The 15,722-nt window shown below is 43.9% G+C and overlaps 1 protein-coding gene across 1 annotated transcript; it reads left to right on the forward strand.

The window, feature by feature from the left end:
• The first annotated feature begins 912 nt into the window (after positions 1 to 912).
• On the forward strand, positions 913 to 13,744 carry NIPA1 (NIPA magnesium transporter 1). Its single transcript, XM_083168590.1, has 5 exons — positions 913 to 1,224; positions 5,998 to 6,045; positions 8,132 to 8,222; positions 11,216 to 11,376; positions 12,657 to 13,744. The coding sequence occupies exons 1-5, from the start codon at positions 1,107 to 1,109 to the stop codon at positions 13,166 to 13,168; spliced, it is 930 nt and encodes a 309-aa protein (XP_083024716.1). The 5' UTR covers positions 913 to 1,106; the 3' UTR covers positions 13,169 to 13,744.
• The last annotated feature ends 1,978 nt before the right edge of the window (positions 13,745 to 15,722 follow it).

A 15,722-nucleotide genomic window follows, 5' to 3' on the forward strand; every position in this document is an offset into this window, starting at 1 on the left:
TTGTTGAAAAAGGACAGCAAATTCGACAATCCACAGCCGTTTCTAGCAGACGCGTCCCAGCCGTGATGGCAAGTCCCAGCCAGGATTGAATACTGAACTGCCGATATTTACACTGTCAAAAATATCGGCAGAGATTGAATACCCCCCATAGAGTATGTAAACAGAATTGTGGAATCTGTTGTGCCGAATGCCCCCTACCCTACAGTGCAGTATGCAACCACTCTGCACCACCCTAGTTATAGCTGTTTGCTGGCCTGTACATACATACATACCAGCCAGAGCATATAAAACTAATAATATTATTATAATATTAAATATCACTTGAATGTATCAAGAGGGACCATAGCAGGAATCTCCGATCCCTGCTGCGATCTCTCGTGCACTGCCTCCCCCATAGGTTACTAAGAGGGATGCGAAGCGGGCCGATGTATAACAATCAAGCAGGATCGCCTCGGGTCCCTGGGCTACCACCATTCTGAGGTGGCAGGAGCCCATTGTAGCCTATGAACTACAGACCACACTGCAGTGGTCAGCTGGGTCGCCGGGGGGTCAGTGCTAACTGCACATGTGCAGACCTCCGGTGCCCAGCTAAGCGCATCGCAGGGACGGGCTCCTTTTGGAGCATTGTCCATACGTGTACGGGATGATACATCTCTGCGATAAGATTACATATTATAATGCAATCCTGGGAGGTAACTGGTAATATTTTGGCCAGATTGCATTTTATGGGATCCTGAATAAATAGGCCCCCTAATCAGGCCCTGTAGACCGGAAAATTACAGCATGCAAATTTAATGTGGAAAACCATGTGGAAACAAAATGCCTATGCATTGTGTCACTTTGTCTTTACAATAAAGTTTCTTCAAAGGAAAAAAATCTCAATACTCCTTTTTTTGTATTGTAGTTCAGTGCCCTGTATGTAGCGAGTGAGACTACAACTAGTGGTGCACAGGGAGAGGTTGCCGCATCCAAGTGGCGGCAGCGGCAAGCAGTAGCAGCAATCTGTAGGGATACACCCGGAAGAGGCAGCGTGTGACAGCAGCACAGAGAATGACGAGGCTGCCGGCAAAATACTCGTAGGATAACTGCGGGGAATTGCTGCCAGGATGAACTTGCAAGCAGAGCTGCCCTTCCTGGGGCTGAGTGTGGCTGTCTTCTCCAGCCTGCTCAATGGCTCCACGTTTGTGCTGCAGAAGAAAGGCATTTTGAGAGCCCGCACAAGAGGTACAGGAGGGCAGGGTGCCAGGCTCCGGGCAGGTGTGACATGCGGGGTACGCTGGCCACCGGCAGAGTACACTGTTGGCTCACACAAACTGGTGCAGTAGCCATGCGTCTTGCGCAGCATACGGGCTGCAGTCATTGCTGCTGAGCGGAGATGTCATCAGCTGTGGCCTTTGTCCTCCAAGTACCATAGTACATAGCAGTGCTGACAAAATGACTGTGGCCAAACAGGAGCCATTTTTTTTTTTTTTTATTTGCATGGGGTGCAGCCAGGCTTTCTAACCGGGAAATCTGTAGCTTGCATGGTATACAAACCTAAGGTTGACATGCATTGGGTCCACCACTGAAGGTCGACATGGGCTTAGGTCAACACCAAAGAAATCAAAAGGTCAACATGGGTTTAGGTTGACATGGGTTTTTTCATAGTTTTTTTTTTTTTTGAGCCGACTTGCCGACAGGCGGTATTTCATGCCCTACCATCCACTAGGGTGTGGAGGTAGAATAGTGTACTGAGCTTAGCGAGGCGCCGTGCCCGAAGCATGGTGAGCGCAGTCGTACACCGATATGGTGTCCATGTCGACATTCAGGTAAAAATACACAAAAAACCCATGTCAGCCTTTTGGCTGTAGACCTTGCCCATGTCGATCTAATGCTTGTGTCGACCTAATGACCCTGTTGGTCTAAGCCCATGTCAACGTTCAGTGGTTGACCCAATACATGTCGAACTTAGTTGTGTTGACCCTATGACCCGTATCCACTCCTTTTGTCCTTAGCACATCATGTTTCACCTATAGTGTATATTTTTCACAGCTTATTCTCACTTTTTGGGGGGGGGGGGCGCGCCCTGGCCCTGGCCCTCGCCCTCTTTGGACATAGGGATAACATAGCTATTTGGTATGCATGGAGTTTTATTGCTCTCAAAGTGTTGTATTAGCTGTTACAAAGTATCTGACCAAACTCCTTGCCTGAGTGGTAACAAGATCAAGGGTGTAGCAGCTATTATTATTATTATTATAATTGCTATTATCTTTAAGTGGAATTAATATTCATGTGTCAAGCACGCCTGGCTTTACACTGGGGGTTATTCTAGTTCATTCTTTCTGACAAAATCCTTCTTAAGGTGCGTACACACGGGGGGAGATATATTGCTTGCAATATATTGCTGAGCAATATATTGCTCAGTGTTTTTTTTTCAACAAGCGACCAGAGATGGTCACTGATAAAAAAGAACCTCTGCTGGGGGTGCCGCAGAGGTAATTAACTGGTCGCAGGAGCAAGCTCCTGCGACCAGCGATTACAATGGGGCAGAAAACGGGAGCGCGCACCCGGAGATTTATCGCCGGGGCACACTCCCAATCACTGGCAATATGGTCGCCTGCGACCATATTCCCAGCGATTTATAGCACCTATCGCCCCCATGTGTGCACAGCATTAGATGGACAAAACCATGTACACTGCGGGTGGGGCAGATGTAACTTGTGCAGAGAGAATTAGATTTGGGTGGGGTTTTACTTCAAAGTGAGATCTATATTGCAGTGTAAAATAAAGCAGTCAGTATTTTCCCTGCACAGAAACAAAATAACTCATCCAAATCTAATTCTATCTGCACATGTTACATCTGCCTCCCCTGCAGTGCACATGGTTTTGTCCATCTAAGAAGGATTTTGTCAGAAAGAATGAACTAGAATAAACCCCACTGTTTGTTGATGCTGCTTTAAATTTTCAGTTATAATGCACCGAGAAGTGGAAGCTTCCAAAGGCCACCACTTTGTAAATAAAGCCCTAAAGGTGCCCATAGACGTGCCGATTCCGGTGCCGCAATGTGGGCTTTGAGATGCACGCTCCCGCGGCATCTCATCGCACAGTACAAAAAGTATGTGCTGCACCTACTTTTTGTACTTGCTTTTTATCGCATCGCATTGCATGCACAAGGCATGCAATGCTATTTCAGCCCAAAATGCACAGCCGAATCGGCATGTGTATGGGCACCTTAAGTCCCTCTCTTAAGCTTGTCCACATAACAGAGACGTAGCTTCTTTGTGAGTTATTCTAGATTTCAGTTATTCAAACTTGATAATTGGCAAGTACACCATTGCAAACTGAGGAAATTGCTAGGTCTAGCAACCCGGAAATTTCCTGTATCTCGGCCGCAACCTGGGTAAATCAGAATTTTTGTTCACGCCGCCCTTAGGCCAAAAGTTTCTTATTAAGAAATGTATATTGGGTTTACACATCTTCCTTAGGATCAGTTAGGTGGTGAGGGACAGGAGTCACTTCTGTTAGTTTACATTTTTTATGATGGGAACCATAAGCACTGGTTTTCCTGTTACTTAAGTCATGAATAATTTGAGTTGTTCCTCGACCACCAACCCAGGTACCCCTGCAAATGTCCAGTGGTACCCTTCACACAGTTTGGGAACAACTGCTCTAGGGTTCAGGTTTCAAACTGTGAATTTCAATGATCCATTATGCATATGTTACCTTATATTGCACAGGACTGTGGTGGGTTCCCTACAGGGCATTGTTGTTATTAATCTGGTACATTATCATACATGCATAGCAGTATTTACTATATAGATTTATCAAGGGGTTTAAACCATTCAGTTTTTGTGTGCCAATACTGCAGCATTTCCCTGATGGGCCCTTAATGCCCGTCTGACCCTGAGTCACTATAGCTGTGTTCCATTTCTGTAACTCACTGTAAACACTCCTCAAATACCCCTTTCAAACATGCGCATAAACCCAAGTTTTTGCACGTAAACATCAAGTCATGTCTGAAAGTGTCTACCCAGATTGGCAGTCCGTGGTCCATGCTACTGCTCCCTAAAAGGATTTTTTTCCTGTGATTTGCCATATAAGTTGATGACCCAGATTAGGTCTGAAATGTGCCAATCAGGTCTTAAAGAAATTGATTGGCCAGTGATATTAGTGCTTGATAATACTGCCCTTTGAATGCAGGAATACGCAAGTCAGCCATGTGTGAAAGCGGTAGCCCCATCTCCAACCCTTGCTTTGTCCCAGGCAGGAGCTGTGTGAGGTTCCAGTTTTGGGGTTTTATTTCTGTGTAAATTCTAGTCTAGATTTTCCTCTGCATAATTAAGGTGCCCATACATGCAGGGCCTCCCTCAGGGAGGTGCTATTTTTACAACTGTCCTGGACCCTGCCACTCTGGAAGAGAGGGTAAGACCGGGCGTTCTGTTGCACATTTCACCCTCCAGCCGATGGTCGCCCACCCCACCACACACTGCCCGCCACCCTCCTTCATTTAATAGCTGCGGATCGCCCACTGCCACAGCCACCGGCACACTGCCCGTCAGCCTCCGTCCGCTGCTTACCTGGCCATCGGTTGAATGCTGCTCAGTGCTTGTAGGGGGATAGAGGGCGGGGGGAAGGGGGGGGGGATATCCAGTGCCCTGACTATTTTGACAGTCCCAGTGCCTGCTATTTCTTATGGCAGCCCTGTATACATGGAGCGATGTGCTCCGTACTTTTTTTAACTAGATTGCATGTTTTTAGTACTACATGCAATGCAATGTGCTACAGCATACAGCAGTGTGCTTTTGTACATAGATGCGATCTAGTACTAAAAATACAGGCTGCAAATACTTTTTGCTATGTGATGTGTGCGGGATCGCGTATCGCATTGCATGGGGAAAATGCTTCATGTATGGGCACCTTTAGTCTTGGATTTATGTAACCGCCACACAAGTAAAAAACTAGGGCAAATAGTAGAAGTGGCTAGTACTCTGGCCAATTTTACCCAAATTGTTTCTTTTATACAGCAATTGCTTACTATTTACATAGTAAAACATTTAGGGCCAGATGCACTAAGCTTCAAAAATGATAAAGAACCAACCAATTAGCTCCTGCCTGACATTTGTTAGTCTGTGACGTGACGTGGTAGGAGCTGTTTGTTTATCACTCTCCATTTTATCACTTTTGAAGCTTAGTGCATCTGGCCCTTAATAATTATAATATTTGTACATGTGGAATGCAGAGGGGGGGGGAACAATGGAGCGTTAGGGCTGTTTCACACAGTACGGTTCCTGCCGCACGGTGAAATCCCGTACGGCCAGGGAGCCGTGCCGCACTCAGCAGTTGTGAATGGACACTATTGTGTCCATTCACACGGGACGGCCACGGCCCGGCCGCACGGCTGCAGCCGGATCCCCCCACTGGAAGGGACGGCTGCCGGGCTGTGGCCATCCCTGCCATTATAAAATTCTGAGTGCGGCGCGGCTCCCTGACCGTACGGGATTTCACCGTGCGGCAGGAACCGTACTGTGTGAAACAGCCCTTATGGTGGGTGATGGAGAGCTGTGGGTTGCGGCAGAATTTGTAAGCCTAGGCCTGTGCATGATTTTAATATCTTATGTAAATGAAACAGGACAAACATTATTATGTGCATTAGAAGTATATTGTACTTGCAGCATCTTGTACACTATATTACAAAATAGGCTCTCAGTATATATTGGACAACAATAATGCTGGCAATAGAATGTACTGAATTCCTAGGAGCTGGTAGTTTATAGTTGCAGTTTGCATCCGCAGTGGGATATAGGCGCCAATTAATTTTTGATGCAAATTTGCATCTTTGAATAATGTTCCTTGAGACTATTGATCTGCTTTCTACAACTGCAATGGTGGCAAATTTAATTCCAGGCATATATTAAAAGTATGGCTTGAGTCATGTCCCCAGAGTGTTCCATGAGTGTTTCCTTCTTGTTACTGTATATAGTTTGTATTTATTGATCAATTTTTGTTTCACTATTGTAGGTGTATCGTACCTTACAGACTCTATTTGGTGGGCTGGCACCATCACAAGTAAGTAGCCAGCTTAATTGCATGTTATAAATCACAGGTTCTCAAAGTCGGTCCTCAGGCCCCACACAGTGCATGTTTTGCAGGTCTACTCACAGAATCAAGTTAAATAATTAAATTACTGTAAAACTATTTTAAATTGTGTCAGTCAGTAATGAGTGCACCTGTCAGGTGACCTGGAAAATGTGATCTGTGTGGGGTCCTGAGGACGGAGTTTGAGAGTCACTGTTATAAATAATATTCATAATCATATTTATCATTTCATATTACCATGGACCTATTTGCACCAGTGACTGTAATGGAGTTGATATATCTGGCAATAGAGCTACCAGATTTGGTTATATGCTCTTATGGGGCTCACACACAAAGTTATTTTGGGTAATTTTCTAAGCAATTTGACTAAATGACCCCAAATCGCTCTGTGTGTAGGGGCCATAGCGATGCGCGGCCCCACAAATCGCTATCGCCTGTCTAGATTTATACTGCATGCTGTATAAATATTTGTAGATCTCACCATAGAACCCTGGCCCAACCAGATTGCTCAGCTCACATCTCTGGTCATCCCTGTATGCTGAGCAATCTTGCTGAGCGATATAGCATCGCTCAGATCGCTGGCACACATTGCTGCGTGTGTAGGCCCAATAAAGCTGGCCATACATCTATAGATTTCTTGTCAGATCTGATTGGTTGGAACAAAAACCTGGTAATGGATGAGAGCAGATGACAGTTGACCATTTTATTTGAAATGCTGGAAAACTGCCAAAAACTGTCATTCAGATACTCTCATGTTTTTGTTCCATCATGTTTTTGTTCCAACAAGCCCAATCTGACAATCTGTCGGTAGGTGTATGGCCAGCTTTAGCCTTGTAACACATTTTATGTTATAAAACAGGTAGTATAAAACTGATCGCTATATATATATTTTTTTTTAGTATTATTATCAGTAGTAGTAGTTTTATTAATATTATCATCCATTATTTATAAAGGACCAACTTTTTACTTCCAAAATGAGCTAACAATCTATTTGGCAGCATAGGACACAGAAACATGGCAGTTGGAAATTGAATAAGAGGTATACTGTGAGTGGTTAGTTACATGAAATCATCCTTAATTTCCACACTCCTCAAAATATCTACACGGATAATGGCTGTTAACACTTTTTTAGTTAAGCCATAAGATTCTAGTTATGCCAAATATGTTGAGATTAAGCAGACCTCAGATTTAAACGTTCTCAAACTTGGTCTTCAAGGCATCCCAACAGTCCATATTTTGGGTCTGGGTCTGATTCTCTCTAATGGGTAAAACCATGTGTGCTGCAGGTGGGGCAGATGTAACATGTACAGAGAGAGTTAGTTTTGGGTGGGGTTTTACTTCAAACTGATATCTATATTGCAGTGTAAAAATAAAGCCGCCAGTATTTACCCTGCCAGAAACAAAATAACACCCAAATCTTACTCTCTCTGCACATGTTACGTCTGGCGCCCCCAGATTTGATTTAATCAAAGTGACTGAGGTACTAATTAAGTCAACAAGCATGACCTACTTAAAATTGGATTACTAGCGTGCCTTCAGGACAGCGTTTGGGAACCTTTGCCATTTGCATATGACCTTTGCCATTTGCCGTTGTCTTATACACAAAACATTTTTACATTGTTTGACTGAACATATCGATTTTTTTTATTTTTTTAGGGCTTTTCGAATATTTTTCTACATAGTGAAACACATACTTGCCTACCTGACCCTCTCCATGAGGGAGAAAATGCTCTGTTCCTGAACTTCCCTGGTAATGTATGATTGCCATCACCTGTAGTGAGCTAGTTAATAGATAAGAAATGTGAGCATTTTCTCCCTCATGAAGAGGGTCAGGTAGGCAAGTATGGTTACAAAAAATCAATGTAGCTTTTATTAATTGATATTATGCAAACCTAGAGATCAAATCAAAGTGGATCGATAATACATTATTTTTATGTAATGGTCTGGTTATATATAGGGGTTACTTCACCCATACTTTGGTTTTAATTTAACGGTATTCATGTACTGTAGCATAACTGTGATTGAAATGCAATGTGATATTTTGACTTTTTCTTAGTGGCTTTGGGGCAGATTGGAAATTTCCTAGCATATAACGCTGCTCCAGCTGTACTTGTGACTCCCTTGGGAGCTCTGGGCATTCCTTTTGGGTAGGTGGTTTACAAAATATTTATTTGACATTATTGTATAAATGTAACATTCACTTTTTCCCCCTGGATACTAATAATACTTGATTTTTCAATACATGAAATGCAAGGGCTGTCGCTGTCAGAAATGAATACATTGTGGCCAATAATTGGTAGAGAAAAGATGATCACTGCTGGGCCCAGACCATATGAAGCCTAAAGTCCCAAACATACAACACAAACCTTTAAAACATATCGCTCAGAAGGGCCCTTCGTAGCGATATCTTTAGAATAAGTTTAGTGTGTGCACTCAATATCGTTAACGATGCGCACTCCCATGCATTGTTAACACCCCCTCTGTCTGCTGAACATGCTGGTTGACTTTGTCTAGATAGCCAACGACTCACATTTTCAGCGGGAACCGGTGACGTCACTGAACGATTTGATTTACCGATATTATTTAGTGTGTACACTGAATATTGGCTGCCAGAGAGTTCAGAGGGAAACACTGACGATATTGCTCATAGAGAATATATAGGCTAGTGTTTATATGGCTTTAGTGTTGGTATAAAAATTTGTCTGTTTTTACATCATTAATGTTGGCAAATGGCCTAAAATTAAGTCAGAAATGCATAATGGTAATCTGATCAATACTGGCCACTTTCAAGTTTAGTAGAATAGTTCATATTGCAAAGAAAAATCTTGTGATCTCTTTGTGAACAGAAGTAGACAGGTTAATGCAGTTATCCCATATTCTCAACAGAACTGTCCGGACCATACATTTCAGCCAAGTTCCTTAAATCATAAGAAACAAGAGTATGCTACAGTCATTATCAATGCCATATTGCTATTCTAACTTGAAGGTCTTGAAGAAAGACCTGCTCAGAATCATGATTGTATTCAGATTTCCCTTCAACTCCCTGGCAGAATTGGTGGTTTTTGGACACACAATGTGCACACAATCTGTTGTACAATCCAGCTGCTGCATACAACCAAGGGGTTAATGGTTGATGCCAAGAGTTAATTCTCATTGTCAAGGGGTCTTGGGGCTCGTAGTAGTCAGACACTAAAGATCATATTTGACCTCTAGCGTCTGACAGGGAGCACAGTGCTGCAACGTTACCTGGGAGTGCATAGTGCTGTGCTCCTGTCAGACGCGAGGCAGAGGAGTACGGGGGAAGGCGGCAGCGTGCAGGGGAAGGAGGCGGACCCGTTGCACAACCAATTGCATGTGCTTAAAGCATCTGGTGCCAATCACAACTGATCAGACTGCAGCACGTCTGATCAGAGGACCAACCATTTGACCCACGGGACCCCACATTGCACTATTGTGTGCACACAATCTGCATGCAATCCATCTTACAACCCATCGAGATGTTGCTGCAATATGTTGTGTATACTAGACACCCCTGTTACTAGTTGGCAAGTTCTTAGTAGAGATTTAGAACCCCATTCTAAAGGTAACCATACTGTACATCAGAAAGACCTGCTTATAATCATGATTGTGAACTTTCACAATAAACCATAAACAATGGGGGGTGATTCAGGATGGCTCACTGAAATGCGAATTTGATCAGGGGACCATTGTTACAGATCTGCGCATGCATATCGGCAAAAGATGTATGTGCAGACCCGCAGTGTGAACGCCATCTGCACACAGCGGTGCGGGCTAAGGCATGGGCGTCTCCCACAAACATGGTGTTTTCTGGGTATCCCCATGTGAATGCAGGTGTGTCGAAGCATGCTCGGGGTGGGTGGCTGAAGTCACAGGTCTTCAGCCGCCCACCCAGTCTGTCTGTGTCCAGGCGATCGTAAATAAGTCAGCCTAGACTGCCTTTTATTTGTGAATGAGTAGAACAATCATCAAATTAGTTTCCTCCCTTACACTCGTATGGAGCGTACATATCCATTCACATGCAAATTAGGACGTTCGTTCGGGGTAGGGGAGGGGTGAGTTCGCTCACACGGCGGGTGGTTTCTAACCTCCCAGTAAGCAGCAAATGTACGCCCGCTTAACAAGCTAACATGAATCACCCCAGCAGATGTAATCATTCAGTTCAGTAAGTGAAGTCGTGACCCATTCTACAAAGACACATCAGCAGCTGATGTTTGGGGGGGTACTGTGGAAGGAAACCATATCATGAAGAGGAAGCCCAGGAAAACACATGGAGGACATAGACTCACTGCCATTATGCCTAAAATAAAACCAATGCCCATAGTGCTAATAAGCTCAAACACTGTCACCCTGCTGTCATATAAACCATCGCAGGTTCCTTTCTGCTCTCACTCTTTCGCATCTAATACCCCTTTTCACATTGCAACTTTACCACGGCATATTGCTGTTTTTTTACCGTTTTAAAACGGGAACAGCTGCAGTGTGAAAGCTCCATTGTCAATTTACCGGTTACAGAATACCGGTATTTTGAAACGTGTTAAAAGCAGGATCCTACACGTTTGTGAGCCGTTTTCCCTGCAGTCTGAACAGCTCAGAAACGGTATTTGCTAAAAATGATAACCACACAAGGGTGATAGGTTATCTCCCTGCATGATCCCCGCCCACAAGCAGGAAATAAACAAAGGAGATTCTTTCTATGGGTGAAACGGGTTGAATCAGAAAGGTACAAAAATGGTATTGAAACTGCAATATACCATTTACAACATGTAATATGAAAGGGGTTTAACGGGCTTTTGACCTATTTTAAGACCATTTTACAAAAACGGGTTGAAAGCAGGTTTGCAATGTGAAACCAGTATAAGATTGGTCTCACTTTATTTACTGATTATTTAGGATATTATAGGGTGACATAATTATAGTATCCTTATACTGATAAGTGTATAATAATAATTATTAGCATTTTATTTACATTGGTCATAAACATTTTACTGAAATTCATGTAATAATTCCATTATATCATCTGTTCAAATAATTTTTATTAACATGTACTGTATTTTAAAATAACTAATCTCACTGATTTGTGAGAGATTGTTCTGTATTATCTTCTCTTTACACCTGAAAGGTCTGTCTTAGCTTCGTATGTGCTAAAAGAAAGGCTCAACTTCCTGGGAAAGCTTGGATGTCTACTAAGCTGCGTGGGATCCATTATTCTGATTATCCATTCTCCGAAGTCTGAAAATATCTCCTCTCCAGCAGAGTTTGAAGAGAAACTTTCCAACCCAGGTACAATCTAGGATTTTCCTAATTGCCATACAGATCAGCTGTGCTGGCATTATAAATTGGTGTTCTAGAATGGGACTGAGAGGGGAGGGGTAGTACAAAAGCTTGGGCATTTCAGCAAATATGTGGGAACGTGCAGCTGTTTTCAGCAGTGCAAATATGTAGGGAAAAGGATAGTCAATTTGGTTGTTTGTGGACCCCCCAGTACAGCCACAAATTGGCTGAAAATATAGCAGTTGATGTCCACAGTTTGATAATATGTACAGTCATCACCCATTCCCACAGATTAAGCGTAATGGGGAGCACTGAACTGCCGGGGGATGCCACCATGGATCTGAGACTTGCTGTGGCTAGAACTTAAGACTAACCATGGCACAGTGTGAATATTTTGAGTCCAAAAATTCCAATAAAAATATACTTTCCTCTAATGTACACCCATTTAGCCATACCTTCAGGTCCTGGACTGGGTCAAGTTTTATCAAAAGTCCCAGCTTCCACTACATTCCAGCCTCAGTACATATTCAAACCTCAGGCATGACACAGTTCTTGCAAGGAAGAGCCATCAAAGCCTTCTCCAACAATGACACATTTCTTACTTCTAAAAATCACCAAAAATGCCCTGGCCATGAGAGAGCCATAAGGATAACAGGTTCTGGTAGTGACCCAAACATTGGGAGGGATGCTTACGTCATCAGCGGTTCCGATCTCCCCACAGCCATTGCAGCACCGAGTCACAGCTTACACAGCACTGCATATGGGGGGGGGGGGAATCACAGTTGCAGCCATATGGGGTGACGTTAACATGATTGCGTGGGCTTTGAACACATTAGCAGCACAGCAATCAGGTCTGAATCAGGCCTGATATCCAGTATAAGTAAAATAAATGTAAAAAAAAGGCAGCGTTTAGCCAACATTTCATCCAGCCTGTAGTTTTGTAGAACAGATCATGTTTAGCCTGTAATATATTAAAAATTAATTTAGATTATCTCATTCAAAAGCTCTGTACTACTCCAAAAATGTTGCTAAGCTGCTCGTCTCTGTATCTGGACACTGTTGGCCACTCATTCATCCATTTGGGGGGGTGTTAGTGGAGGAACCAGTCAATGATGGTTCCTGACTCACAATTCCCCCTCCCATTCTGCAATCGGAGAAATCCTAGGCAAAAAAAAAAGATGCATATGAACAGGACATTAGACACATTGGCATTGAGGAGCACATTATGTTTCTGGAGATGTACCCTTGTCATTTGAAGATCCTAACATATATCTTATTTTCTGTTTCAGTATTCCTCAGTTACCTATGCATTGTTCTCCTGATGTTGACGTTGCTGATATTTTGGTTGGCACCGGTTTACGGAAAGAAAAATATAATGGTTTACATTGGGGTGTGCTCACTATTAGGGACATTCACTGTGCCCTGCACTAAAGGCATTGGCCTTGTTGCTCAAGATGCCTTCACCAACACTCCAAGCAGCACGAGTGCGGTATACATTTTCATTTGTCTCTTAGCAGTATTGGGGTGCAGCATCCTCATCCAATTTCGATATATTAACAAAGCATTAGAAGACTTTGACTCTTGTATATTTAGTGCTCTCTATTATGTGATATTCACAACATCAGTCCTGCTCGCAACAGCAATACTATTTCAAGAATGGACCAAAGTTGGAGCAGTGGACTTCTTGGCTATAATGTGTGGTTTTATCACAGTCTCCACTGGAGTCATATTAATTCAGATGTTTAAAGAGCTTAACATAAGCTTTCGGGAGCTGAACAAAACACTGGAGAAGAATGAATGAAAAAGTAAATATTGACTAGCTATTGCCCATTCCATGTCAGAACAGCCTAACTCACATGTACCTGCTCTGGTGTGTGTCATTATTACAGCTAATTATTACAGGCTCCCAGTAAATAGAACTAATAGCAATTCCCTCTCAGACAGCCTTTACCCTCAAATGCTTCACTTGGCTAAGTTTTTTTGTTTTAATTACAATTCGGTACTTGTGTATTATCACGGCGCACACTACGGCATTTGCGTAGTGGGCTATTCAGGGTTGTGAAATTGCTTCGCATGCCATTATTGTATCGCTTGCGATGCGATGAGATTATTGCATGTAATGTATTCACTGGTCTGTCAGTGAATACATTTAAAAGATAGGATGCGATAAAAAAATCGCATCGCATTGCATGCCATTATTGTATGGCATGCGATGTGATGGGGTGCGATAAAAAATCATTATTGTATGGCATGGGATGCAATTTTTTTTTGTTTTATTTTTGCACCCTATCTTTTTAATGGTCTCATTGCACATACAATCATGGAATTTCGTGGCTATACCATGAAATTACATATGGGGGGAAATTTACTAAAGGAAATGTGTAAAAAATAGGTGTAAAAATAGGTGTATTTGTATCCAGAAATACACTTATTTTTGACATTTTCTATCCCGAAAATACGGCAATTCGTATTGGTAGCACATCAGTACGAATTGCCGTATTTTCGGATAGAAAATGTCAAAAATAAGTGTATTTCTGGATACAAATACACCTATTTTTACACCTATTTTTTACACATTTCCTTTAGTAAATTTCCCCCATAATGTCATTTAGTTTGGCCCCCCTCCCCCCCACTATCCACGTCATCCCGAAGCATGGCGAGCGGCGTCAGGACACGTCCACCCGACCTTTTCATACCCCCACTCTCCACGTCGGCGTGGAATTGATTTTATATAGTGTAGCGAGCGGACGCGTAATACATGTAACATAATACGCGGGGCTCGCCATGCTTCGGGCTCAGTGGCTCAATACGCGCTATATAAAATCAACTCCGCGCCGACGTGGATAGAGGGGTTATGAAAAGGTCGGACGCATCCCGCCGGCGTTCTCGCCACGCTTTGGGATGATGTCGACGTAATGGGAGTGGTGCGTAAATAAATTAAATTATATGTAATTTAATGGTATAGTACATTAAATGCCATTATAATGGGTAAAAACATTATATGTCATTTAACCCCTTGAGTGGTATGCCCGGAAATTTTCCGGGCTCAGCTGCGGTGCCGCAGCGGGCTGTCCCAGAAAATTTCCGGGCATACCACTAATATAGACTAGGTGTGTCCAGGAGTGCACCACTGGCGCAGCACCTCTGGAGCACACACACCCTCCCCCCAGTCCCCCCCCCCCGGTCACCTTTGCTCCGGCGATCAGTGCGCCGGAGCTCCCCTGCCATGACCCGCCAGCCAGCCCATCACTCATTTTACAGTGACGTCGGCGCAGCTCGTGGGGACTGGGAAGCGCTCAGGCACCCGAGTCCTCCCGAGCCGCTAACATCCCCCAGCCTTCCGCCGACGTCACTGCTAAATGTGACAGGCGGCTTAGGCAGGGGGGAGAGAGGCAGCAAGGAAGCTCTGGGGCGGGGGGGGGGGGGGGCTCATAGCTTTCTGTGGTGGGTTTTGCTGGGGCCTGCCCAGGTAGGTTTGTCCTGCCCCAGCACTCAAGGGGTTAATGGTATAGTACATTAAATGCCATTGTAATGGGTTAAATCGCATCGCATGCCATACAATAATGGCGTGCGATGCGATTTTACTACGTTTGCGTACGTAGTGAAATCAGGCGCCACGCTAATACACAAGTACCGACAATTCAATCAATCCAGTAAGACACCATTCAAATCAATTTTGGTTGAATAGACTACAAACAATTGGCAGCACATTGAATATTAAATCACTATCAATATTTGATCCAGAGATTCCGTTATAATGCGGCGGGCCAGTGCGGTGGCCGCCGATATCTATTTGATATTGGCAGCCGACAGGGTGCCGGCATTGGCTGGGAGGGTGATATGGTGCTGCAGGGGGAGCGGAGGCCATGCTGCACTGAGCATCATGGCCCTCGTTTGAGATAATAGAAATAGACTGTGCAGCACAGTCTATATTTCTGCATTCGATTTCGATGCCACGCTTCACAAATGGGTGCTGCATAGGTTCGACTGTGTTATATAGTGAAAATTGCTAGTGCAGATTTCACCATGTGGCCACAGCCTTAGCTAAACTAGCAATGTTTAAATGGACCTTTTTCTGGTCCACACGTAACGCTGCGAGTTTTGCAGCATTGCGTGTGGACCAAACGCCGCCTGCCTGCCCCCCCCCCCCCCCTCGCACGCCATGATCCCCCGCACGGCTGCGTATGGATGATTTGCATAATCATCCATTCACAGCTGGGGGGAAATCATTCGATGTTCATCGACCATGGAATGATTTCTCCAGCGCTCGCAGATCAGAGACACCTCGATGGTGTCTCTGATCTGCAAGCGCCCTGTGCGGGAAGCAGGCATCAGCTGACAACCACTGATGTCCG

This window comes from Crinia signifera, chromosome 2, assembly GCF_055691185.1.
Source record: "Crinia signifera chromosome 2, ASM5569118v1, whole genome shotgun sequence".
Lineage (NCBI taxonomy): Eukaryota > Metazoa > Chordata > Amphibia > Anura > Myobatrachidae > Crinia > Crinia signifera.